The sequence below is a fragment of the Panulirus ornatus genome, chromosome 13 (assembly GCF_036320965.1).
Source record: "Panulirus ornatus isolate Po-2019 chromosome 13, ASM3632096v1, whole genome shotgun sequence".
Lineage (NCBI taxonomy): Eukaryota > Metazoa > Arthropoda > Malacostraca > Decapoda > Palinuridae > Panulirus > Panulirus ornatus.
In genome coordinates this window covers 10251243-10271311 of record NC_092236.1, presented here as the reverse complement: position 1 = coordinate 10271311, position 20069 = coordinate 10251243, and the positions used below count along the sequence as shown (strand labels likewise).

General features: G+C 40.8%; 2 protein-coding genes across 11 annotated transcripts in view; one reads left to right on the top strand and one right to left on the bottom strand.

The window, feature by feature from the left end:
• LOC139752724 (sestrin-2-like) overlaps nucleotides 1–12355 on the bottom strand; it is a 63084-nt gene extending 50729 nt beyond the window's left edge. For both annotated transcript variants that reach the window (XM_071668565.1, XM_071668566.1), the window contains exon 1: nucleotides 12032–12355. In XM_071668565.1, coding sequence (XP_071524666.1) covers nucleotides 12032–12058 — 27 coding nt within the window. In that variant the 5' untranslated portion in view covers nucleotides 12059–12355. The remainder of the gene's footprint in view (nucleotides 1–12031) is intronic.
• Nucleotides 12356–18633: 6278 nt separating this feature from the next.
• LOC139752723 (ral GTPase-activating protein subunit beta) overlaps nucleotides 18634–20069 on the top strand; it is an 83233-nt gene continuing 81797 nt past the window's right edge. For 7 of the 9 annotated variants that reach the window (XM_071668561.1, XM_071668559.1, XM_071668557.1 and 4 more), the window contains exon 1: nucleotides 18641–18767. The gene's annotated coding sequence lies outside the window, so the exon portion shown is untranslated. Of the gene's footprint in view, nucleotides 18768–20069 lie in introns of all 9 variants that reach the window. The other 2 variants (XM_071668560.1, XM_071668556.1) reach the window with 1 other exon arrangement.

The window sequence follows — 20069 nt, the reverse complement described above, 5'->3', positions numbered from 1 at the left end:
TGGAACCTGCAATAAAAGCAGGCAAAGTCCTATACCCTGGGACAATCCAAGTGGCACCAGAAGCGACTACCCATGCTGATGATACACCTATGTATTATCCGTGGGATATCCGGACCTGACGACTATATGATTGAGCGCTGGAATGTACACCTGAGATCGCGAAGGAGCTTACAGGAGCGGTTGCAGAGCATAAACTAACAATCACTAAGGAAGACTTTGAAGGTTTCTGGAGAGGTTATGAACAGTAGTACGATCTTGATTTTCCCTAAATAATTTCCAGGTGCAGGATAAGGTATGGCTATGCAACTCGCGTAGGAAAAAATACGTTGAAGCGCGATAAGGAAGGGCTGTACCACATCCTTAACTTCCACGAATGTAACTGTCCATCAGTTGCCTCTTACAAATACATGACTCGCTGGATTTTATGAACCTTCAAAACAAACAGTGGTAAAACCTCTGAAGATTCTTTTCAAGGCAATGATACTCCCCTGATCATCTTTCAGGACTGGCGAAATTGCAGTTAGTGTGAAAAGATCATTCACAGCCATAACTGCCAGTCAAAAATCTGAACTACTAGGAAAGACTGATAAAAAATGAGTCTGTACTCCGGAACGCAGATTGGATATGTATATCATAATTTGCACATAGTAAATCGACGAAGATTTGGTTCCCAGTGTGCACTCATATATAGTTCCCTAATAGCACATCAGGCATGGATGACTAAAACATACTACCACTCAAATCAAAATGTGTGGTACCAGTATTTTTAAACATAAAGAGGCAGTATAAACATCCGAGGCCAAGTATATGTTTAACACTGCCTACAGCCTTTAGAACGCCTGGGCTAGTGTATCTTCAAAATATAACAGACCAGCCTTGATGTGGTGGTTACGTAGGCCTATGGGCCACAGCCTGACTACAGTTAAGATATTTCTTTGTTCATCCCACCCTACAAAGAAAAAAAAGTGGGTGCTGATGTAACTGTGATAAAAGCAGCCTATGAGTATTCGGGTACGTCATTAATGCCCTGGATTTGTGAATAGTACTTGTTTTGTACAAAACGTGAACTTGTTAAAATCTATATTCTTAACAAAAAAAAAAAAAAAGCTCCGAAACTGAATTACAGAACCTGATGGTGTAACCCATGCGAAATAGCTTGGTAAATGTTCAATACTTCATTTTTTCTAATAATTCACTGTACTGGCTGTATCCGAGCATTCCCTCCTTTATACTGGGTATAACATTACGTATGTGCGGTCACACCAAGTTTGTAACATAACCTTGTCATGCCCCGCCTACATCCGTCAGCAGACCCAGCTTGTCGCTAACCCCAGACCTGGAGAGAGAATGCACGTCTGTAATGCAACTGTAAGCATAATAATATACTTAACACACTCATGTGTGTACAAGAAACTATTAGCGAACTTAGTTGTTTTGTTCACTGTACAAATGTACAGATGTACATATATGTACGTTTTTTGAATGAGTTCTTAAAATACTTGCTTTGTCTATCAGTCTTTGACTACAGATAATAATAATAATAGTAATAATAACAATAATAATAGTAAGTAATAATATCAATAATAATAGTAAGTATAATGGTAATGTTATTCAATCAACCAAAGCCAACGCCAGATGATAAACTTGAAGTTGGTTCTATTGTTTAACCATGGTATGACTGGCGGAGTTTCCTTTATACATACGCCTGTGTTGAACTTAATAATTATGCAGTGTTATGGTGTACATGTCAGTGTTTTTGACGGCATGTTTACATTTGTCGGCATGTTTGGCGATAGTTATTGTGTACACATACTGGTGTATGATTAGTTCATACATGCCAGTGTGCTTGACTGTATCTCCAGCTCCCACATACCGATGGGCTTAATGTAGACTTGTCCAGGTATTTACAGCGAATATGGCTTTCAGCGTCGGTTGTTGAGTATGCAGTGATTTACACATGTCCATAAGTATTCACTTTACAAACGTTTCATTTACACGTCATTGTGTTTAAGTTACAGATGTCTCGTATGCTTAACGGTTTACAATGTCGTTGTAATTAGTTTACGGATATCTGCTGAGCAGTCTTTTCAGTTTTATCTTTAGGGCCATTTCTGAAGGTGCGTATTTCGTTATTTCGTAAATGGTCGACCAGAAAGTTTTCCTATACTTCCATTTACTAGCGGTTTTGTGGGAAAATACTGTATTCGTTGGTACTCAGTTTGATTTCAGCGAATTTGAGCTCATTTGTGTTTTCATTTTGTGCATTTGAAATTGGTCGAAAGCTCCAGTCATGGACAGAAGTCTTCGTCGAAGACAAGCTTTGGAAAAAAAATGTAAATAGATTATACACTTTTGAGGTGTGAAACTTATCTTTAAAGAGGAAGAGCTTATTTTGTTCCTATGTGTGTAAAGGATGTCCGTAAATGCCTCCAGCGTGTGGGTGAGGTGTATATGTATCAACAAGCGAGGGTGAGTCGTGCATGTGTCCAGGCCAGGAATACTATTAGAGACAAACCAAACCTTCATCATTTGTGAATGACGTCAGTGAAATTACCACGCCGTTTGACGTAAATGATGATCAACTGTTTCGTTACGGGGGAAGTGAGGAAATACAACACGCACTGACGACCGGATATCAAAAACATTTCACGTGGGAAAAGTGTATAAAATCAAGGAGTAACCTACAACCACAAAATAACCGTTACATCTCAAAAGAACTGGATTCTGAGAATCTTCCAAAGGAGTTAAGCGAATCTGATGGTGACATCTTAGAGTTGCCTAACTACACTCTCCAAACCAGAATAGCGTCCTGATGTTAATATTTCACTTCAAGGAAGGTGCAGTTGTTGAATTAGAAAACGTATAAAAAGATTTCTCTCTCCTCAGTCTCAAGACACCTTAAGATTACAGACGACTGAAACCACTAACGTTGTTCTTTAGAGCGAAGACAGGAGTAAGAATATCGCGATTTACACCCGCTAATTTTTGGTAAGCATTCAAAATCATTCTCTTTAAGCATGACGTGCGTGACACTACATTAAACTCTCTACCGTAAACAAATGAAAAATTGAGAAACTTTCAGCTGACAACCTGTATGTACTCTGCACGTGCTGGACTTAACGTTATATCTATGATGGGTCTTGGAGGTCTTCCACCCCGACTGCTCAGTCTGGGAACAAGTTGTCATGCAACTTCGCTCAGCCAGACTGTTGGAACCCGCAGCCCTTAGACCTACGTAACCTTAAAATCTCGTCTTAAAGCAGGTATACTTTGTTGATATTTGTCCAGTCCAATCTTAAATGCCTCCATTGAGCAGTAAATAGTGTTTCTAAGGTCTCAGTGCAGTATATCTTAAGTTTCATTAAAAAAAATGGACACGTTAGATATTTTCAAAACATGTATGAAAGCTGGGTTGAGCTGGGAGTGTACATGCACAGGCGGTGGACCGCCACCTCTCACAACCTGACTGATGACAGGAACAAAACAGCTTGGTCCCAGATGGAGCTGTGAGGGCAGAGAAACCTTTAAAGTCAACATAATATAAGGTACAAGTGTGCTTGCGTCCACAAGTGTGGGTGAGTGAGGCATGGGGTCCGCAAGTGTCCGCAAGTATGGGTGTACTTATGTCCACAAGTGTGGGTGAGTTATGGGTTACAGGAACGAGTGTTAAGGGTCTCAGCGTCGGTCATACCACTTTCGGTGGTAACACTGATAACAGTACCAGGGATGTTACAGGAACAAAACATCTTGGTCCCAGATGGAGCTGTGAGGGTAGCGAAACCTTTAAAGTCAACACAGTATAAGGTACAGGTATCCTTGTGTCCAAAACCGTGGGTGAGGCATGGATTTGCAAGTATTCGCAAGTATGGATATGCGCATGTCCACAAGCCTGGGTGATGCGTGTGCATGTGTTCATAAGTGTTGGGGAAAGGCAAGAACGGAAAATGACCATATGTGTATGTCGATTTGTGCATGTCGTGCGTCTTTGTACTTAAGGCGTGTGCTGGTGTTTCCGTAAATCTGAGCGTGGTTTGCGAAGGCACAACGCTGCTAGCAAATGTAAATATGCTATTGTGTGCATGATGACTCATGCAAGAGTGGGATGTTTGCGCATGCGTCCGCAAGCAAGTGTAGAACTGTGTACATCTCCACTTGTAAGGACTATGGTAACAGCGTGTGTTTACACGTTTGCCCGCTGAGTATAAATGTGCGTTCATTTATGAGTATGCTGTATATGTGTGGCACTATGATGGGAGCTGTGAGGGTTCTCGTGGCTAAATTGGCTGCAAGTATGGGCACAAGCGTGCGTGCATATCAAGCATTGGACAGGAGTGGAAGTAGGATGTATTGCAAGTGTTAGCAAGTGGGGCTTGCATTACAGGTGCCAGGAAATAAAGAGGTGTGGTATTTCACAACACGTTTCTGCTGTTTAAATCAAAGCCTCGAGCATGTCCTCATTCTTGTGCAGTACAACAACTGTAATCATTTACATGGTTGTCGTATGCTGACTTAAAGCGAAGAAGATAATCCAAAAGTACACACAAGACTTTGCAGCTCACAGAAACTACTTTTGTGTGAAGACGTATTCGTTAAGAACATAACAAGCATGGACTCCTACATTCAAGTCTAACTTGTACTGGCAATTTCTTTCCCCGTTTCCGTCCAATAGAGTTCAGTTTGGTTTTGGTGGTCGACTGGTTGGTTGGTTATTTGGGCTTTAGGCCTTTAAGCTGCCAGGTTCATTAAGGCCGTCAACGTAACACCTAACGAAAACATCTTTAGCACCTTCTTCAGCTGTCAGTGTTATGATTCTAAGACCACACATTCGCTATGTATATGGGCTATGGTGGTTGGTTACATGATATAGCAGCGTAATGTAGTTGCTAGACCTGCATGTAGAACTAGAACGCTACCATTTCATACACGACTACAGAGAGAGAGAGAGAGAGAGAGAGAGAGAGAGAGAGAGAGAGAGAGAGAGAGAGAGAGAGAGAGAGAGAGAGAGTGTTATTGGATTCGGCCTGCAGCTCATTACATCGCGAGTAAGTCACGTTCAGCTAGACTGTACAACCCTAATAGGCTTAGGTATAACCGTCACTGGTCGAAAGGGTTCGCAGACAGTCTCGTCAAGACCTCACTCCTAAGTTAGAAGTCCAACATTTTCCTTATCTTGCGTGTACTGGTGCCCTCCACGGTGCAGGATCTCTTCAGGAGGGGTTTTGGGGTTGTATGATAATAACAGTAATAATTACATATCTTCACATGTTCGCCATTTCCCTCTTTACTGAAGCAGCGGCAGGGACAGACGAAACGGCCTTATTGGTTCCCATCCTTTCTCTCTCTCTCTCTAGCTGTCGGGTAATGATGTGCCGAAACCACAGCTCCCCCCACCCAAAGTCGTTTCCCCTGGTTCAAGTGTTCGAAAAAAGGCAATCTATCTGGGGTCAGTTTCTGACTGACTGTATCACCCACGCACATGTACTCCAACAATATAACCTACAAGGGTTGGGGGGGTCTTGCTATCTGGGTGCCCTTCTTACTCCCAATACTCTCAGAACGTCTTTCTCCTACCCAGGTGTAGCCTACCATATTATAATTCTGAAGTACATTTGATATGGATGTCATGGTTTATCTATAAACTGATACGTAAATTGGGTGTGTATGAACATTCATAAGACTGTAATTCTAAATAATGCAAACTTATCATTTTCTTTTTCACCGTAATCACTATCATTACCACTGCCACAAAAGAAAAAAAAAATCGCGTGCCACTCTCGGCGTGCGTGCCCAGGGTTCCGACCCCTGATACAGGCTTACAATTGAGGCTTTACCCAAACTTCCCGTCCCAGCCGGCGGCAAGGTACTGAGACTTACTAAACTTCAGTCTTAAAATTTTGCCAAATTGGGAGGAGGAAAAATACCACATAATTTCCCTAAATGAATGTTTCGTTACTGCTTTTTGTTTGACTATATTTAGACATTGTGATCTTCTAATCGTGACATATTTCATGTGAATCAAAACTAAATGATTTATACAAAAACCAGAATAGTACATATAAATAAGACTTACAGGATCCTAACCTAGGGCAAGCCCCCAATGATATCGAACCCTACTTAGTTCAGCCCATCGACAGCACGTCGCACCGTCTTCTGTCTCATTCACGCCCTTAGCCCCAGTAGCGCAAAACCTCTTTCCCTCAATCCTTCCATCTCCTCGGTTTTCCCCTCCACTTCTAATTTATGACGTCTTAGTAAGTCTCTCCTCGCTCGTCTCTCTTCGTCATTCTCTCCATATATCCAAACTATTCCAGCACACCTCTCTCTCTCTCTCTTTACACAATCATTCCATACGGGACTAACCCTCATCTCATCACAAGTCCACCGTTTCCTGATCCCTTGCATTTAAGGTCCAAACTTCGTGTCCGTAAAACAATAAATATAAGGTGCTACTATACTTTCAAACCTACCCATTTTTGCCCTCAAAGACAGTGACCTCTACTTCCATATCCTCCACTCTGTCCTGGAAACCCCCCACATGATCAACATTACAAAATCTGATCCGTATAAGCTGGTGTTGTGTAGGTGTTGTGAACACATCCCATATTCACAGAAGCATTACTCACCCCAGAATGTAGCGCTGCCCACGTACTCAAGGGCTCTTCGTCCACCTTTTTATCACCCAAGCGGGTAACACCTTTCTTTAACCATCTCTCTCTCTGTCTACCGTCATGTTGCTGCCCTCATCTTACTTTCATATAATAATTCAGTCACTGTTCTGCGCTTCTAGCTTGTGTCCTTACCACCGAGGATTGGACCCGTGACTCTCGTCTGACCGCTGCTTCAAGTTTCTGTGTGGAGACCAACCACACGAAGAATGACCTTCTACCCTCGAATATCAAAGCTGTGGAGCTCTCTTCCTTACCTTCTCCCTTTACCTTTAACCTTCCTCCACAAAGACATGGGGAGCTCTGACTGACTTCATTTTCGTACCCGATTTACCTACCACCCGAGTTGGAAATGACTTGGGCATGTTTTGCTCGTGCCACGTGAGTCAGTATGTGTGTGTGTGTGTGTGTGTGTGTGTGTGTGTGTGTGTGTGTGTGTGTGTGTGTGTGTGTGTGTAACTACCTGTGTAGGTGTTTCCGGACACCGCTTCCATGTGGTTTCACCGCAAGTGAAGTCACTTCGGCAAGGCTATATCATCGTAACATGACGGTTCAAGCAATCTTGCAAAGAAACTTCTCGCTCTACAGGAGTCCTTAATTTTCTTGCTTCTGATTGTAGAGCAGCCTCGAAGCTGCAAGAATCCCATTAAAGGGGTTTTTCTATCATGTATACGTACAGTATCAAATTTTTTCATCCTTCACATTTGTTCGCCGTTTCCTGCGTAAGCACCAGGAACATACCAAAACGGTTTCATTCGCTCCCATCCACTCTCAGCTGCTACGTATAATGCACCAAAACCAAAGCCCCCTGTCTACCAACAAGACGCACAGACCTTTCCGTGGTTTCCCTTGACCGCTTCATGTGCTTTGGTCCAGCCCAGTGACAGCACGTCGCCCCTTGTATACAACATTGTTCCAGTTTGTTCTACACCATACATGCCTCACCCATCTCCAGCATGCCCAGGCCCCGAACACTCAGAACTTCTTTCACTCCATTCTTCCGCCTTCTCTTCGGTTCCACCAACCCCTCCCCAAATTCCTTACCATGTGTCCAAATATACTCCTCTTACTACCTCATTTTCTCTTCCCGTATCACATTCGATCAACCCTCCTCACACTACATACACGTACTGTCTTTACATATGTCTTTTCTAACACAGCCATCTTTATCCGTATTTCTTTTTCTAGTGCCCACGCCTCGCATCCATAGTACAAGACCTTCGGAACTCCTACACTATTAAACATACCTATCTTTGCTCTTACAGACAATGACCTCTCTTTTCACAAACTTTTCTGTGCCCAGGAATTTAGTTCCCCAACTTTAAGGCTCACCAGCTCCTACGAATCTATTGGTTGCGGTGTCCACTCCTGGGTATTATTAAAACACTCCCTCCAGGTTCTTTCCATTCAAACTCACACTTTAACTAATCTGTCTCTCTCCGCTGATAAACCTAAAAAAAAAAAAATTGCTTTTTATCTCATATACTCCCAACTTTCTCCTTCCACATATTCTCCCCAAATCACCAGCACCGTGTCATCAGCAAACAGTAACTGCGTACCTATCAACCTCCCAAGTGACTGCAGACCTGCCCTTCTCTCCAAGACACTCGCATTGACAATCCTCACCACGTGATCCATTAACAGATTAAACAGCCATGGTGACACCAAACACCCTATACACAGCCCCACCTCACCTGGAACTAATCACCCTCCTCCCTTCCTGATCACACACGCCTTACTTTCTTGATGAAAAACCCCTCTGCATCTGGTAGTTTTCCTCCCACACCATATATTATGAGTGACAAATCCCACAAAACATTTCTTATCCCAAAAATTTATAAATGCCACATGATTTATTTTCTCTAAGTATTTCTTACATAAATTCTTTAAATCAAACAACTAAATGATCAACACATACCACTCCAGGAACCACACTGCTTCCCCAGTCTGATATTCAGGACGTGCCTCCATCCTCTCAAGTCACCGCTCTCCTATACAACTTACCGCATACATTCAATAAACTTATACCTCTGCAATTCGAACAATCAATCCGTGTGCCCCTTGCCTTTATATACTGGTACTATGCAGGCCTCACCTCACACTGATCCATACATATATCAAAAATCTTATCTAATAACTAAATTAACCCCTACTGTAGAATTCAAAATAAGTAATTATGCCATGGTGTACAGTTGCGCGTTCACTTGACTGGACAGGACTGGGGCCAACAAAGACCCTCCAGCCATCCCCCACCCTCCGACAACGGACACTCCCCCTCTCCCCAAGTCACCTCTCGTCTTCATGCCCCCAACCCCGTTGCTAGTCAGCACCACTCATCCTTCCGAGACATCGAGTCTCTTGTACGTTTGTAACTAAGAGTCCGCCGTCTGTATAAACCTTAGCTATAATCCTGTTACTTCTGTAGTTAAATCTTAACATAGTCAAAAGCTGTGTTTGACTTCTATGGCAATCTATTTTTAGATGAGAACAAAACATAAATTGCTCGGAACGGACCTTCCTTACTTCCATACTTAAGCTCGCGTCTATTTTTTTACCCATTAGTGGAAGTCTCCTTGCATCTTGGCCTATTACATGCCACCATTCGAGGCAGACTGTCGGGCATGCATCCGGTGTGCCTGATCATACCAGATATCAAGATGCAGATTTGCCCGTAAATCCACGTGTCTGGTTGTGGTGGCATCGGCGGGCAACACGATACGGAATGATTCACCACCAACGTTCCACTGGTAACTTTCCAAGACGGCCCAGACAGCCTCCATACCTCTGGGACTTGCCAAAACTACTTAGGATTATTTTCTTACACCATGGTCAGCAATTTACGAAAATGTGCCTCGCTTTATAAACTTACAAAGAAAACCGCAAAATTTAGGGTTACTATGTAAAGATTATTTAACAATTTTAATGCAAAAAGCTCAAATTTAACTTAATTGTTTTCAGGTAACGTTGAGGTGAATTTGAGGGGTTTTTTTTGCATTAAAATTATTAACAGATGCTGCTGTATTATCAAAAACATGAATTAACTCAAATCTAATTGCTGTAAAGATAACTTATAATCGGTGTTGCCACTTACCTCATATTCTGAACGTACCTCACATGTATATGACGTTGATTCTGGAGACTTCTATCACGGTGTGATATGGGATCAACGATTAATGCTTGTTAGTCTGTTCAGTTAGGTTTGAAGGCGCGGCCAGCAGGCAGACGTTAATTCAAACTTGGTTGATCACAATATATTAATCATTTGGGTTCTTGAACAGCATTGCGTTTAAAGTTTCTAAAACCAGCAGCTAGTGAGACGAACAGTTTCCTCCCACCCGTGCATGATATCTGCTCGTTTTCTGAGCACTTTCGCCTTAATATATATATATATATATATATAAAAAAAGAATGTACACGGCAATAATTTAGTATGAAGACTACAAGTTCTTTGGATACTCATCATCTGTCTTGCCTCGCGTCTTGAAGGTTAAAATCTCGCTTTTCTCACACGAGTTACGGTTAGTAACACTCTCGGCAGTTTAAGGTCATAAGGTACTGCTGTTCCTGCAAGCTTTTTTACAATCCCTTTCCGTAATGTGATGGTTTTCTTTATGATAGGAATCCTGAACAAGTTTTTTGTCACTCCCTAATGGAAAAAGATAGTTGAACAGCATTATTTTCAATGGCTAACAAGATTGGATTGATCGTATTATTTGCGTGTCTTGTACAGATGGGGTTTTAATGGGTTTTTTTCTCTGGATTCGTATAAAACAGATAATACTAAGAGGAACCAGTGGCAGACCCCCTTAGTACACAACTGGTGCGATATCGATCCATCTTTCCACTTTACTGGTTATTCTAATTGTATGCATTTTACGTGCTACCAGAATGGAGTGGATACGTAGGCCTAATGGCCGCAGCTAAAGCTGCCCGACAAAGGAAGCGCCATTGTGACTAGGCCTTATACATCCAAACCCTTCGAATTGTACACGTACATAGACTCTAACGCACACAATTTTCAAAGGCTATTTCCAAAGTCTGTATACTGTAACATCGTTTAGTTTATCCTGCAACAGGTCTATCATTTTATCATATCTGTCCAGCAACTGGGGCATGATCCTGGCTTTAAAACCAATATCCCCGGTTAAGTAAATTGTTTCATTCTGGAAGTCAGCTACTATCTCTGGGCTTCCGTAGTACCGTAGTTAGCGTTGCTGATGAAATCAAACACTGGCCCACCCGGGTTCGAATAACAGACGCGGTACTCAGCCCACAGTCACCCCAATTTGTCGATAAATTGGGTACCTGGCTTAGACTGATATATATATATATATATATATATATATATATATATATATATATATATATATATACATATATTTATATTCCTATTTTTCTCCATCGATTCTTCCTGCATTCCTTGCCTCTTCCTTTCCCCCATTCCTTTCTTTGGTCGTTTCATTCTGCGGGTCATACTGTTTTAGAGTGTTAGGAATGATGATTGTATTGCATCTTCCTTATCCAATGGTCAGTAAATCCTGTTGACTTGCTCTTTCATTGGAGCTCTTGAACGTACTAACAGGTCTTGTTACCGGGCCATATATATATATATATATATATATATATATATATATATATATATATAGAGAGAGAGAGAGAGAGAGAGAGAGAGAGAGAGAGAGAGAGACAAAAGGGAAAGAACGAGAATCTTAGGGGAGAGAACCAGGAGGAAAAGAAGCCAATGAGAACAAGGAAGTCGGGAGAATCACGGACAGGGGAGGGGGTAGAGTGGGGAGAAGAGACTGAGAGGCAGGACTTATTGAAATGGAAACATTAATTAAAGGTAAAGTTTCCGAATGACCACATGGATTAAGGATTGGAAAAGCTTCCTTGGATTATCATGGCCTACAAGTTTAACAAATGAAATAGCCTACCATAAACTTTTCAGGTTAGAATTCAACCATACACTTAACACATCACATAGAATTTACAGGTAATACTTTCGTATTAGGCTTTAACAAGAACTCTGGCTGTTGCTATGCAGTCCTACCGTTATTGACTCATCGATACACCGCCGCGTCCCATCCCTGTTGGGGAGATAGGCCTACTTGCGCTTGGTAGCGACTGGCTCTTTCGTTGGGTTTTCCACGTCCATCTTCTACAGTTGGGTTAAACCTCGCTAGTTTGAAAGGTCACCAGTTTATTATATATGTTTTAAGGGAAAACAATCCTTCCATAACAATTTAATATCAATCTAGTGATCGCTGGCAAGCAGACACCACCGGTGCAGCCTACCCGCTACCTTTCGTAGTCTCTACTTGGCGACCTCTTTGAATGCCTGATACATAAAGTCATTAGTTACCTACCTCAGATTGCTCGACGAGATGCCCCATGCTTTTTCAAAACTGTAGATTCAGTTACTTTCGATGTTGCAGTTGCTTTTCTCCTCTTGCTTTCCAAAATCTTGGAATCAGTACTCGTTCAGCTAAAACAAAAACCCTATCTAAGTTCGACAGTTTTGTATATACAAGTCTGCTTTTGGCGACATGCATTGACTTCTTATTCTTGGAGTTTAACCGGGAATAATACTGGGCTTGCTTCCATAGAAATCTCGAAATTATTAAGAAATTGACACTGTTGTCCAGAAGAACGGACATCTACTGCACCTTCACCGCGACGCTCAGCTGAGACTGAAGGGAATCCTTTGTTTGACACCTACCCAGCTGATTGGCCGCTCAGCTGCTCCTCAGCTGATACTGTAGTTGCCAATCTTTGCCATTTCATATAATGCTCTCTGGGAATATTTCTCTTCATAAAGAAAACATTGGCCCTCTCATTTTATGTGTGTTATTTCTATGTAATGTTTAACGTTTTGAGTGGCACTGATAGGAAACATATAACAACACACTCTAAACATAAACAGTAATAGGAACTCAGTAGGTGGCACATGCCCCAGCCAGTTCGATGACGAAAGCATCCTGAAAAGACGCGGGTATCTTTAAAAGAGATACGAATTATAACGATTTATAGGATTTTTTGGAGAATATTAATGTATTCTAGCATTCTTTATGGTTATTTATGCATAGAATAAGCATATGCTATTTTCTAAGTCCTATCCTGATATAAATATAGCCTAGATTTACTGTAAACAACGAAAAACATTGGGTCCTCCAGGCAAGCCGGCAAAGTACAAACTTGTATAGTCTACCTCTACATGGCAAAAATCGTAATTCTCGCTTCTCTGTATCCCGAAATTTTGTGACTCATGGCCAAAGTAAAGAATCATATTTCTGTTAGCACACAATGATGTCCTGTCTCTGAAACACTGAAAGCATCTAATCGATAGAGATCAGATAATCAACATTAACCGTTGTCAACACTCTTACACCTGGCTTCGATAAATATAAGACAGATGGATAATGTCGGTGATATATACATTTCACAAATCTTTATCCAGAACAAATACAGTTACATTGTCTCTCTAGTAGAGGAATAGTTAGCTGTGCGTACTCAAGGTATCTAATGAAGCTAACGCTATGTATGGGACGTTACTATGTAGGCAGTGATGAAGTTGGTGGAGCCTAACTGAGAAAACTACTTTTTTCTATCGTACTTAAACCGACTGAACATTAGATACAACACAGTTGTGGTGGTCATACTCTTATGCCATATACTTCTTATATATATATATATATATATATATATATATATATATATATATATATATATATATATATATATATATATATATATATATATATATATATATATATATATATATATATATATATATATATTCTTTTTCTTTCAAACTATTCGCCATTTCCCGCATTAGCGAGGTAGTGTTAAGAACAGAGTGGGCCTTTGAGGGAATACCCTCACCTGGCCCAATTCTCTGTTCCTTCTTTTGGAAAATTATTTTGCTTTGTCGCTGTCTTCCGCGTTTGCGAGGTAGAGCAAGGAAACAGACGAAAGAAATGGCCCAACCCACCCCCATACACATGTATATACATACACGTCCACACGCAAATATACATACCCATACATCTCAATGTACACATATATATACACACACAGACACATACATATATATACATGCACACAATTCACACTGTCTGCCTTTATTCATTCCATCGCCACCTCGCCACACATGGAATAACATCCCCCTCCCCCCTCATGTGCTTGAGGTAGCGCTAGGAAAAGACAGCAAATGCCCCATTCGTTTACACTCAGTCTCTAGCTGTGATGCAATGATGCCCGAAACCACAGCTCCCTTTCCACATCAGGCCCCACAGAACTTTCCATGGTTTACCCCAGACGCTTGACATGCCCTGATTCAATCCATTGACAGCACGTCCACCCCGGTATACCACATCGATCCAGTTCACTCTATTCCTTGCCCGCCTTTCACCCTCCTGCTTGTTCAGGCCCCGATCACTCAAAATCTTTTTCACTCCATCTTTCCACCTCCAATTTGGTCTCCCACTTCTCGTTCCCTCCACCTCTGACACATATATCCTCAAGGTCAATCTTTCCTCACTCATTCTCTCCATGTGCCCAAACCATTTCAAAACACCCTCTTCTGCTCTCTCAACCACGCTCTTTTTATTTCCACACATCTCTCTTACCCTTACATTACTTACTCGATCAAACCACCTCACACCACATATTGTCCTCAAACATCTCATTTCCAGCACATCCGCCCTCCTGCGCACAACTCTATACATAGCCCACGCCTCGCAACCATACAACATTGTTGGAACCACTATTCCTTCAAACATACCCATTTTTGCTTTCCGAGATAATGTTCTCGACTTCCAAACACTCTTCAAGGCTCCCAGAATTTTCGCCCCCTCCCCCAGCCTATGATTCACTTCCGCTTCCATGGTTCCATCCGCTGCCAGATCCACTCCCAGATATCTAAAACACTTTACTTCCTCCAGTTTTTCTCCATTCAAACTTACCTCCCAATTGACTTGACCCTCAACCCTACTGTACCTAATAACCTTGCTCTTATTCACATTTACTCTTAACTTCCTTCTTTCACACGCTTTACCAAACTCAGTCACCAGCTTCTGCAGTTTCTCACATGAATCAGCCACCAGCGCTGTATCATCAGCGAACAACAACTGACTCACTTCCCAAGCTCTCTCATCCACAACAGACTGCATACTTGCCCCTCTTTCCAAAACTCTTGCATTCACCTCCCTAACAACCCCATCCATAAACAAATTAAACAACCATGGAGACATCACACACCCCTGCCGCAAACCTACATTCACTGAGAACCAATCAGTTTCCTCTCTTCCTACACGTACACATGCCTTACATCCTCGATAAAAACTTTTCACTGCTTCTAACAACTTGCCTCCCACACCATATATTCTTAATACCTTCCACAGAGCATCTCTATCAACTCTATCATATGCCTTCTCCAGATCCATAAATGCTACATACAAATCCATTTGCTTTTCTAAGTATTTCTCACATACATATATGTATATATATCAGTAATATTCGTGTTGCCATTTTATACTCATGTGGCTTATTATATTGTCAGATGGTGCATATTTACATTAGTATGACTTTCAGTTTTATTTGAATATATTTGCATTTACATGTGGATGGACGTACGGTTAGGGTAACTATGTTTGCATCAGTATTTTTACTTGTACCTTCTCTCTTGAGACATAAAAAAAAAAATTTAAAGCATTATCAGAAAATATACCAATCTGATTCTGTATAAATGAAAATTCTTCAGTCAATCAGTGCAGACATTACCTGAAGCAGTTCTATTTGCAGATTATTAATTTTTTTTAAAGTATAAGACCGTAAAATGTATCCATGTGCAGCGCCTGATTCCAGTAATTGTCAGTAGACAGTTTATCTCCTTCGAGTATTCTTAAAGTAGGGTTCTCACATTAAGTACAAAATGTGTACTCCTAAGACCCTCCCATACACATATTTCTACAGCTTATTTCCTACTAGAGAGTCTTCACTTCGAGGCGTTCTCTCACTGTGCCCATAATCGAGAGAATTTCGTCTACCAATGTTTCAATCCAACTTTGGAGTTTGTTTAGGTCCCCTTGTAAATTGATACACTCCTCATTACTCTTAACTTCCCTCATGACCTTGTCATCACCCGCAATCATAGTCAGGCATGGGTCCAGCCCTCTGGCTAGTCATTTACACAGGTTACGAAAAACAATGGTCACGGATCAAGCCCTGTGGTAACTTTCTAATTTTCTATCCTTGTTTCTGCCTGAAGACCCAGCTTCTTTACCAAATTTCGATGAGACAGTGATACATGCTTCCTACTGGTATAGATATGCACAAGTTACTCATCTTTTCTTGTTGATCTAAACGAAGCTAATTATCTCATACAAGATTAAGAGGTTTGTTTACGTGACCTGAACCCATGTCGTCTCGCTCTTCTTCTTCTTCTCCCGCATTCTACATACTGCACTCGTTTGTGAGACTAGCATGTAGATCAGAGCAATTTCACGTTCTCCTTTCTTAATTATTGGTATGATATTTGTCCTCAGCACTTCCTTGGAACTTAACTGTCCCCCAAACAACATATTGATCCTCGTTTCAGTTGCCTTACAAGCGTATCTACACACCCTCAGCACACGTTGATATGTGGATCAAGGCCCCGTGGCAATCTCTTTATGTCTCTTAGAAATTTCAAACATTCCAAGACCTGCTAACCCCATTCCATCTCACCGGTGTTTGGGGGTCATAGTGTTTTCCACTTTGAAAACACTTTTGGATATGTCATTCTGCTCCTCGAATGTCTTTGCATCATCCTCTACAACTCCTTCCTCTATATCCCCTCGCTTAATTGGTTTACTCTCAAAGGACAATTTACTCACAATGAATCTATGTAAAACTTCTACATTATCTCCAGTCTTCTCAACTATATTCTTTCTATTTTTCGTCTCTCTCTTTCAATATAATGTCCTTGCTCTCGTATACCTCTCATATGCTGACTGGCTTACAATGCCTCTTAAACCTCCTCCTCCACAGTAGGTCTCTCAGCTGTTCAATCCCTCCGCTGGTTGCTTGATGATTGGGTACCAACCTCTGCCAGCCGATGACTTTTAACCTGAGCTTCCCTAAGGATGGCCCATGTCCGAGGACATGTACAGCCTTGAGACAAGCCCTTGAGTCTTTTGGTAGTCGGTAATTTACGGTCTTCCTGCTGTGATATCCTGGGGGATAGCCTGGGGATATTTGTGTCAGCCACAAAGTTCTTTTTCACCTGTTGATTGTCTGCACTCTGTCTCCTGAGCGATTAGAATCACAGTTAAGCCCCCGTTCTCTTTGTCTCGTCATCATCTTGCGTTTTTAGATCATCAGCCATTGATCTGCCATTAGCAGGAGCGAGTCTACATATCCTTGGAGACCTTTACAAAGTACTAAAGACCGTGTGTGTATGTATGCTTAACACACGGGCGGCAGCTGACCGTTGTGTCAAAGACGTACGGGAGACGGAGGTCATAGAACCCAGCCTGACCTTGGGCGAGGGTAGACAAACAGGCCGTCGATACCCTGTTGGTGGTGTTAATGTTGGGTGTGAGACTCTCTCTCTCTCTCTCTCTCTCTCTCTCTCTCTCTCTCTCTCTCTCTCTCTGGAATGGTGGCATGAGTCAATACTCGCCAAGACATGAAAATCGCAGGACAAATGAAAACAGGCTAAGAGGAGCATGATGGAATCAGAACCGGAACAATTGCAGACCAGAATATGACAGTTGCATTGAATATGACAGTTGCAGCATACACCCACCAAAGCGGCGGAACTCTTTTTTCCTTTTTTTTTTGTTAGAGAACCAAAAGAGGAAAGTTCCCGAAGACCTGTAGATAGAATAGCAGAGAAGAGATACAGAAATCAGCTACGCTCAGGACACCACCACCCATCACCATAACACTACAAACACCGTTTCAGCATATACCAACACCCTTCATACCTAAGGTGCAAGTACCTCAAAGAAGACACCGAGCTCTTCTCGATAGTCCTGTAGGTTCTGCACATAGAGGCACACACATCACAACACTTTATGACCTGTTGTTCAAACCGGTGGACGTGGTCAGCTTCCTGAGTGCTGCAGGGACTCCTTGGGCAGGAGGGTGATATATATATATATATATATATATATATATATATATATATATATATATATATATATATATATATATATATAAAGATAGATAGATAGGTAGGGAGAGAGAGAGAGAGAGAGAGAGAGAGAGAGAGAGAGAGAGAGAGAGAGAGAGAGAGAGAGAGAGAGAGAGAGAGAGAGAGAGAGAAATTATTATAATTGCGGATTCATAATAATCAGTCTCAACATATTTGTGATATAATGTACAATACAATTAAGAAAACTGCGAGGTTAGCGCTATTTTCTTCAAGTTTTGTTTCTGTATGACAAAAAAATGCTTGTAAATTGCACGATAATTTTTCCTAAATATTTGGTTCCATACTATACGAGCATAAATGAAAGTGTTGATGACTATTTTAGTTATTTGTAAGAAGAATAGCAATAAGGAAATCGTTGCAAGTCAAAGTAAGAGGATGTAAAGGATAGCACGTCAAAGTAAGCAAAAGAAAAGGGGGAAAATTTCTAGATTCCATCGGCCATTGAAGTTGTGCTTCCCGACTTTTTAATTTTGCTCTCAATATATTCTTTGAATTAAGCAGGATGTTCAATTCTCCTTATCTTTTCTTCTGTTCTTAGCACTATTTGCATTGATACACATATATAGTATCAATTTATATATCGTTTCCCCCCCTTTATAAGTATAAAATGTCTTCCTTTTCATATATTTCTAGATGTTAGAATAGTTGATTTTTGATGGAAGTGTTTAAGAAATAGATATTCTATAATATTCTCCGTGTTGAAACTATCAGTCTTGTAGCTTTAGGGAAATGTGTTAAGCATAAACATAAAATTAAATTATGCCTGTAGTGTCATGTCAGCTGGAGGCGTTTACCCTGTTGTTGACGTACGCTTCCTGAGGCGGAGGAGGAGAGGCCAGGCAAACTACGAAGTTGAACCGGAAGTATGACGGACATATATCTCTTGAGAAAGAGCATTATAGGTAGCATGCATAGTGTGAAGTCTTTCCTGAAGGTTAGGTGGGAGCTTGCTAAGTTGGGTCATGTAATGGTGGTATGGAGGGTAGCCTGTTATTTTATTTGGCATAAGATTAAAGGCACTGGAAACCAGAGCATACCAATTGAAGGTTAGGAAATGAAAGTGAAAGAATTGTATTCCAACAAGATTAAATGGGGAATGAATTGAATTTATGAAAGACACCGAACTTCCCTGGCAGCTGATATTTAGCTTAACTTTCAGTACCTTATTCACAATATTTTAGCAAGGACTAACATGCATCCTTCCACATGGTGAATAAGGTCCATTAGTAGTGATTGATACTTGCCAGAACTGGTAGATAACATTCTCTGCACGTGTATGTGTAGAATTGAATGCATACAGCATACAAGAACCAGGTGTAGATTCAAGACCCTATCAATCACATATTTTTCAGATATAAAAATGGTAAATTTTAGTTAATAGGGAAGTTAGATAAGGTTTTTATTGGTTCTCTTGATTTCCAGAAGAGTTTCACCAACTTGTTAAACCCACACTTTCTCTGATACTGATAGCTCTACTCATTACTAACCTATTATCAATATAGATTGCTAAGAATACCATTCCACCACATACTCTATTCTGTACACATTACAGTATCATTGCAAAACAGAATCGCTCATGTTCCTTAGTTATTTGTGTCAAGTATACTTTTAATTGTATGTTAATACTGGTAAGATAGGAATGTAGAGGGCTATGAGGATGAGGGAAAATGGTAAGATAGGAGTGTAGAGGGCTATGAGGATGAGGGAAAATGTGGGGTAATTGTCATTTTAGCTCTACATAGCTATTTATTGCTATTGATTGCATTTATATAATTTAGCAGAATTGATTTTGAGGTGTGAAGTTGTATCTTTCCATGTTATTATATATAACAATACAGTAGTGGTGTCGTTATAATTATTAGGGTTAATGTGGATTAGAGAATATAGAAATGGGTGCAACACTTATAAAAAAGATTAATTGAACCTGTGATAAGCACCTAACTTCTCAGAGTAGTTAATATATACTTTTTTTTATATATTTTTTATATCATATTTGATTGCCACCTCTTGCATCAGCGAGTTAGCAACAGGAAACAGACAAAGAATGGCCCATCCACTCATATATATATATATATATATATATATATATATATATATATATATATATATATATATATATAATATTCCTATGAGTCCACAGGGAAAATAAAACACGATAAGTTCCCAAGTGCACTTTCGTGTAATAATCACATCATCAGGGGAAA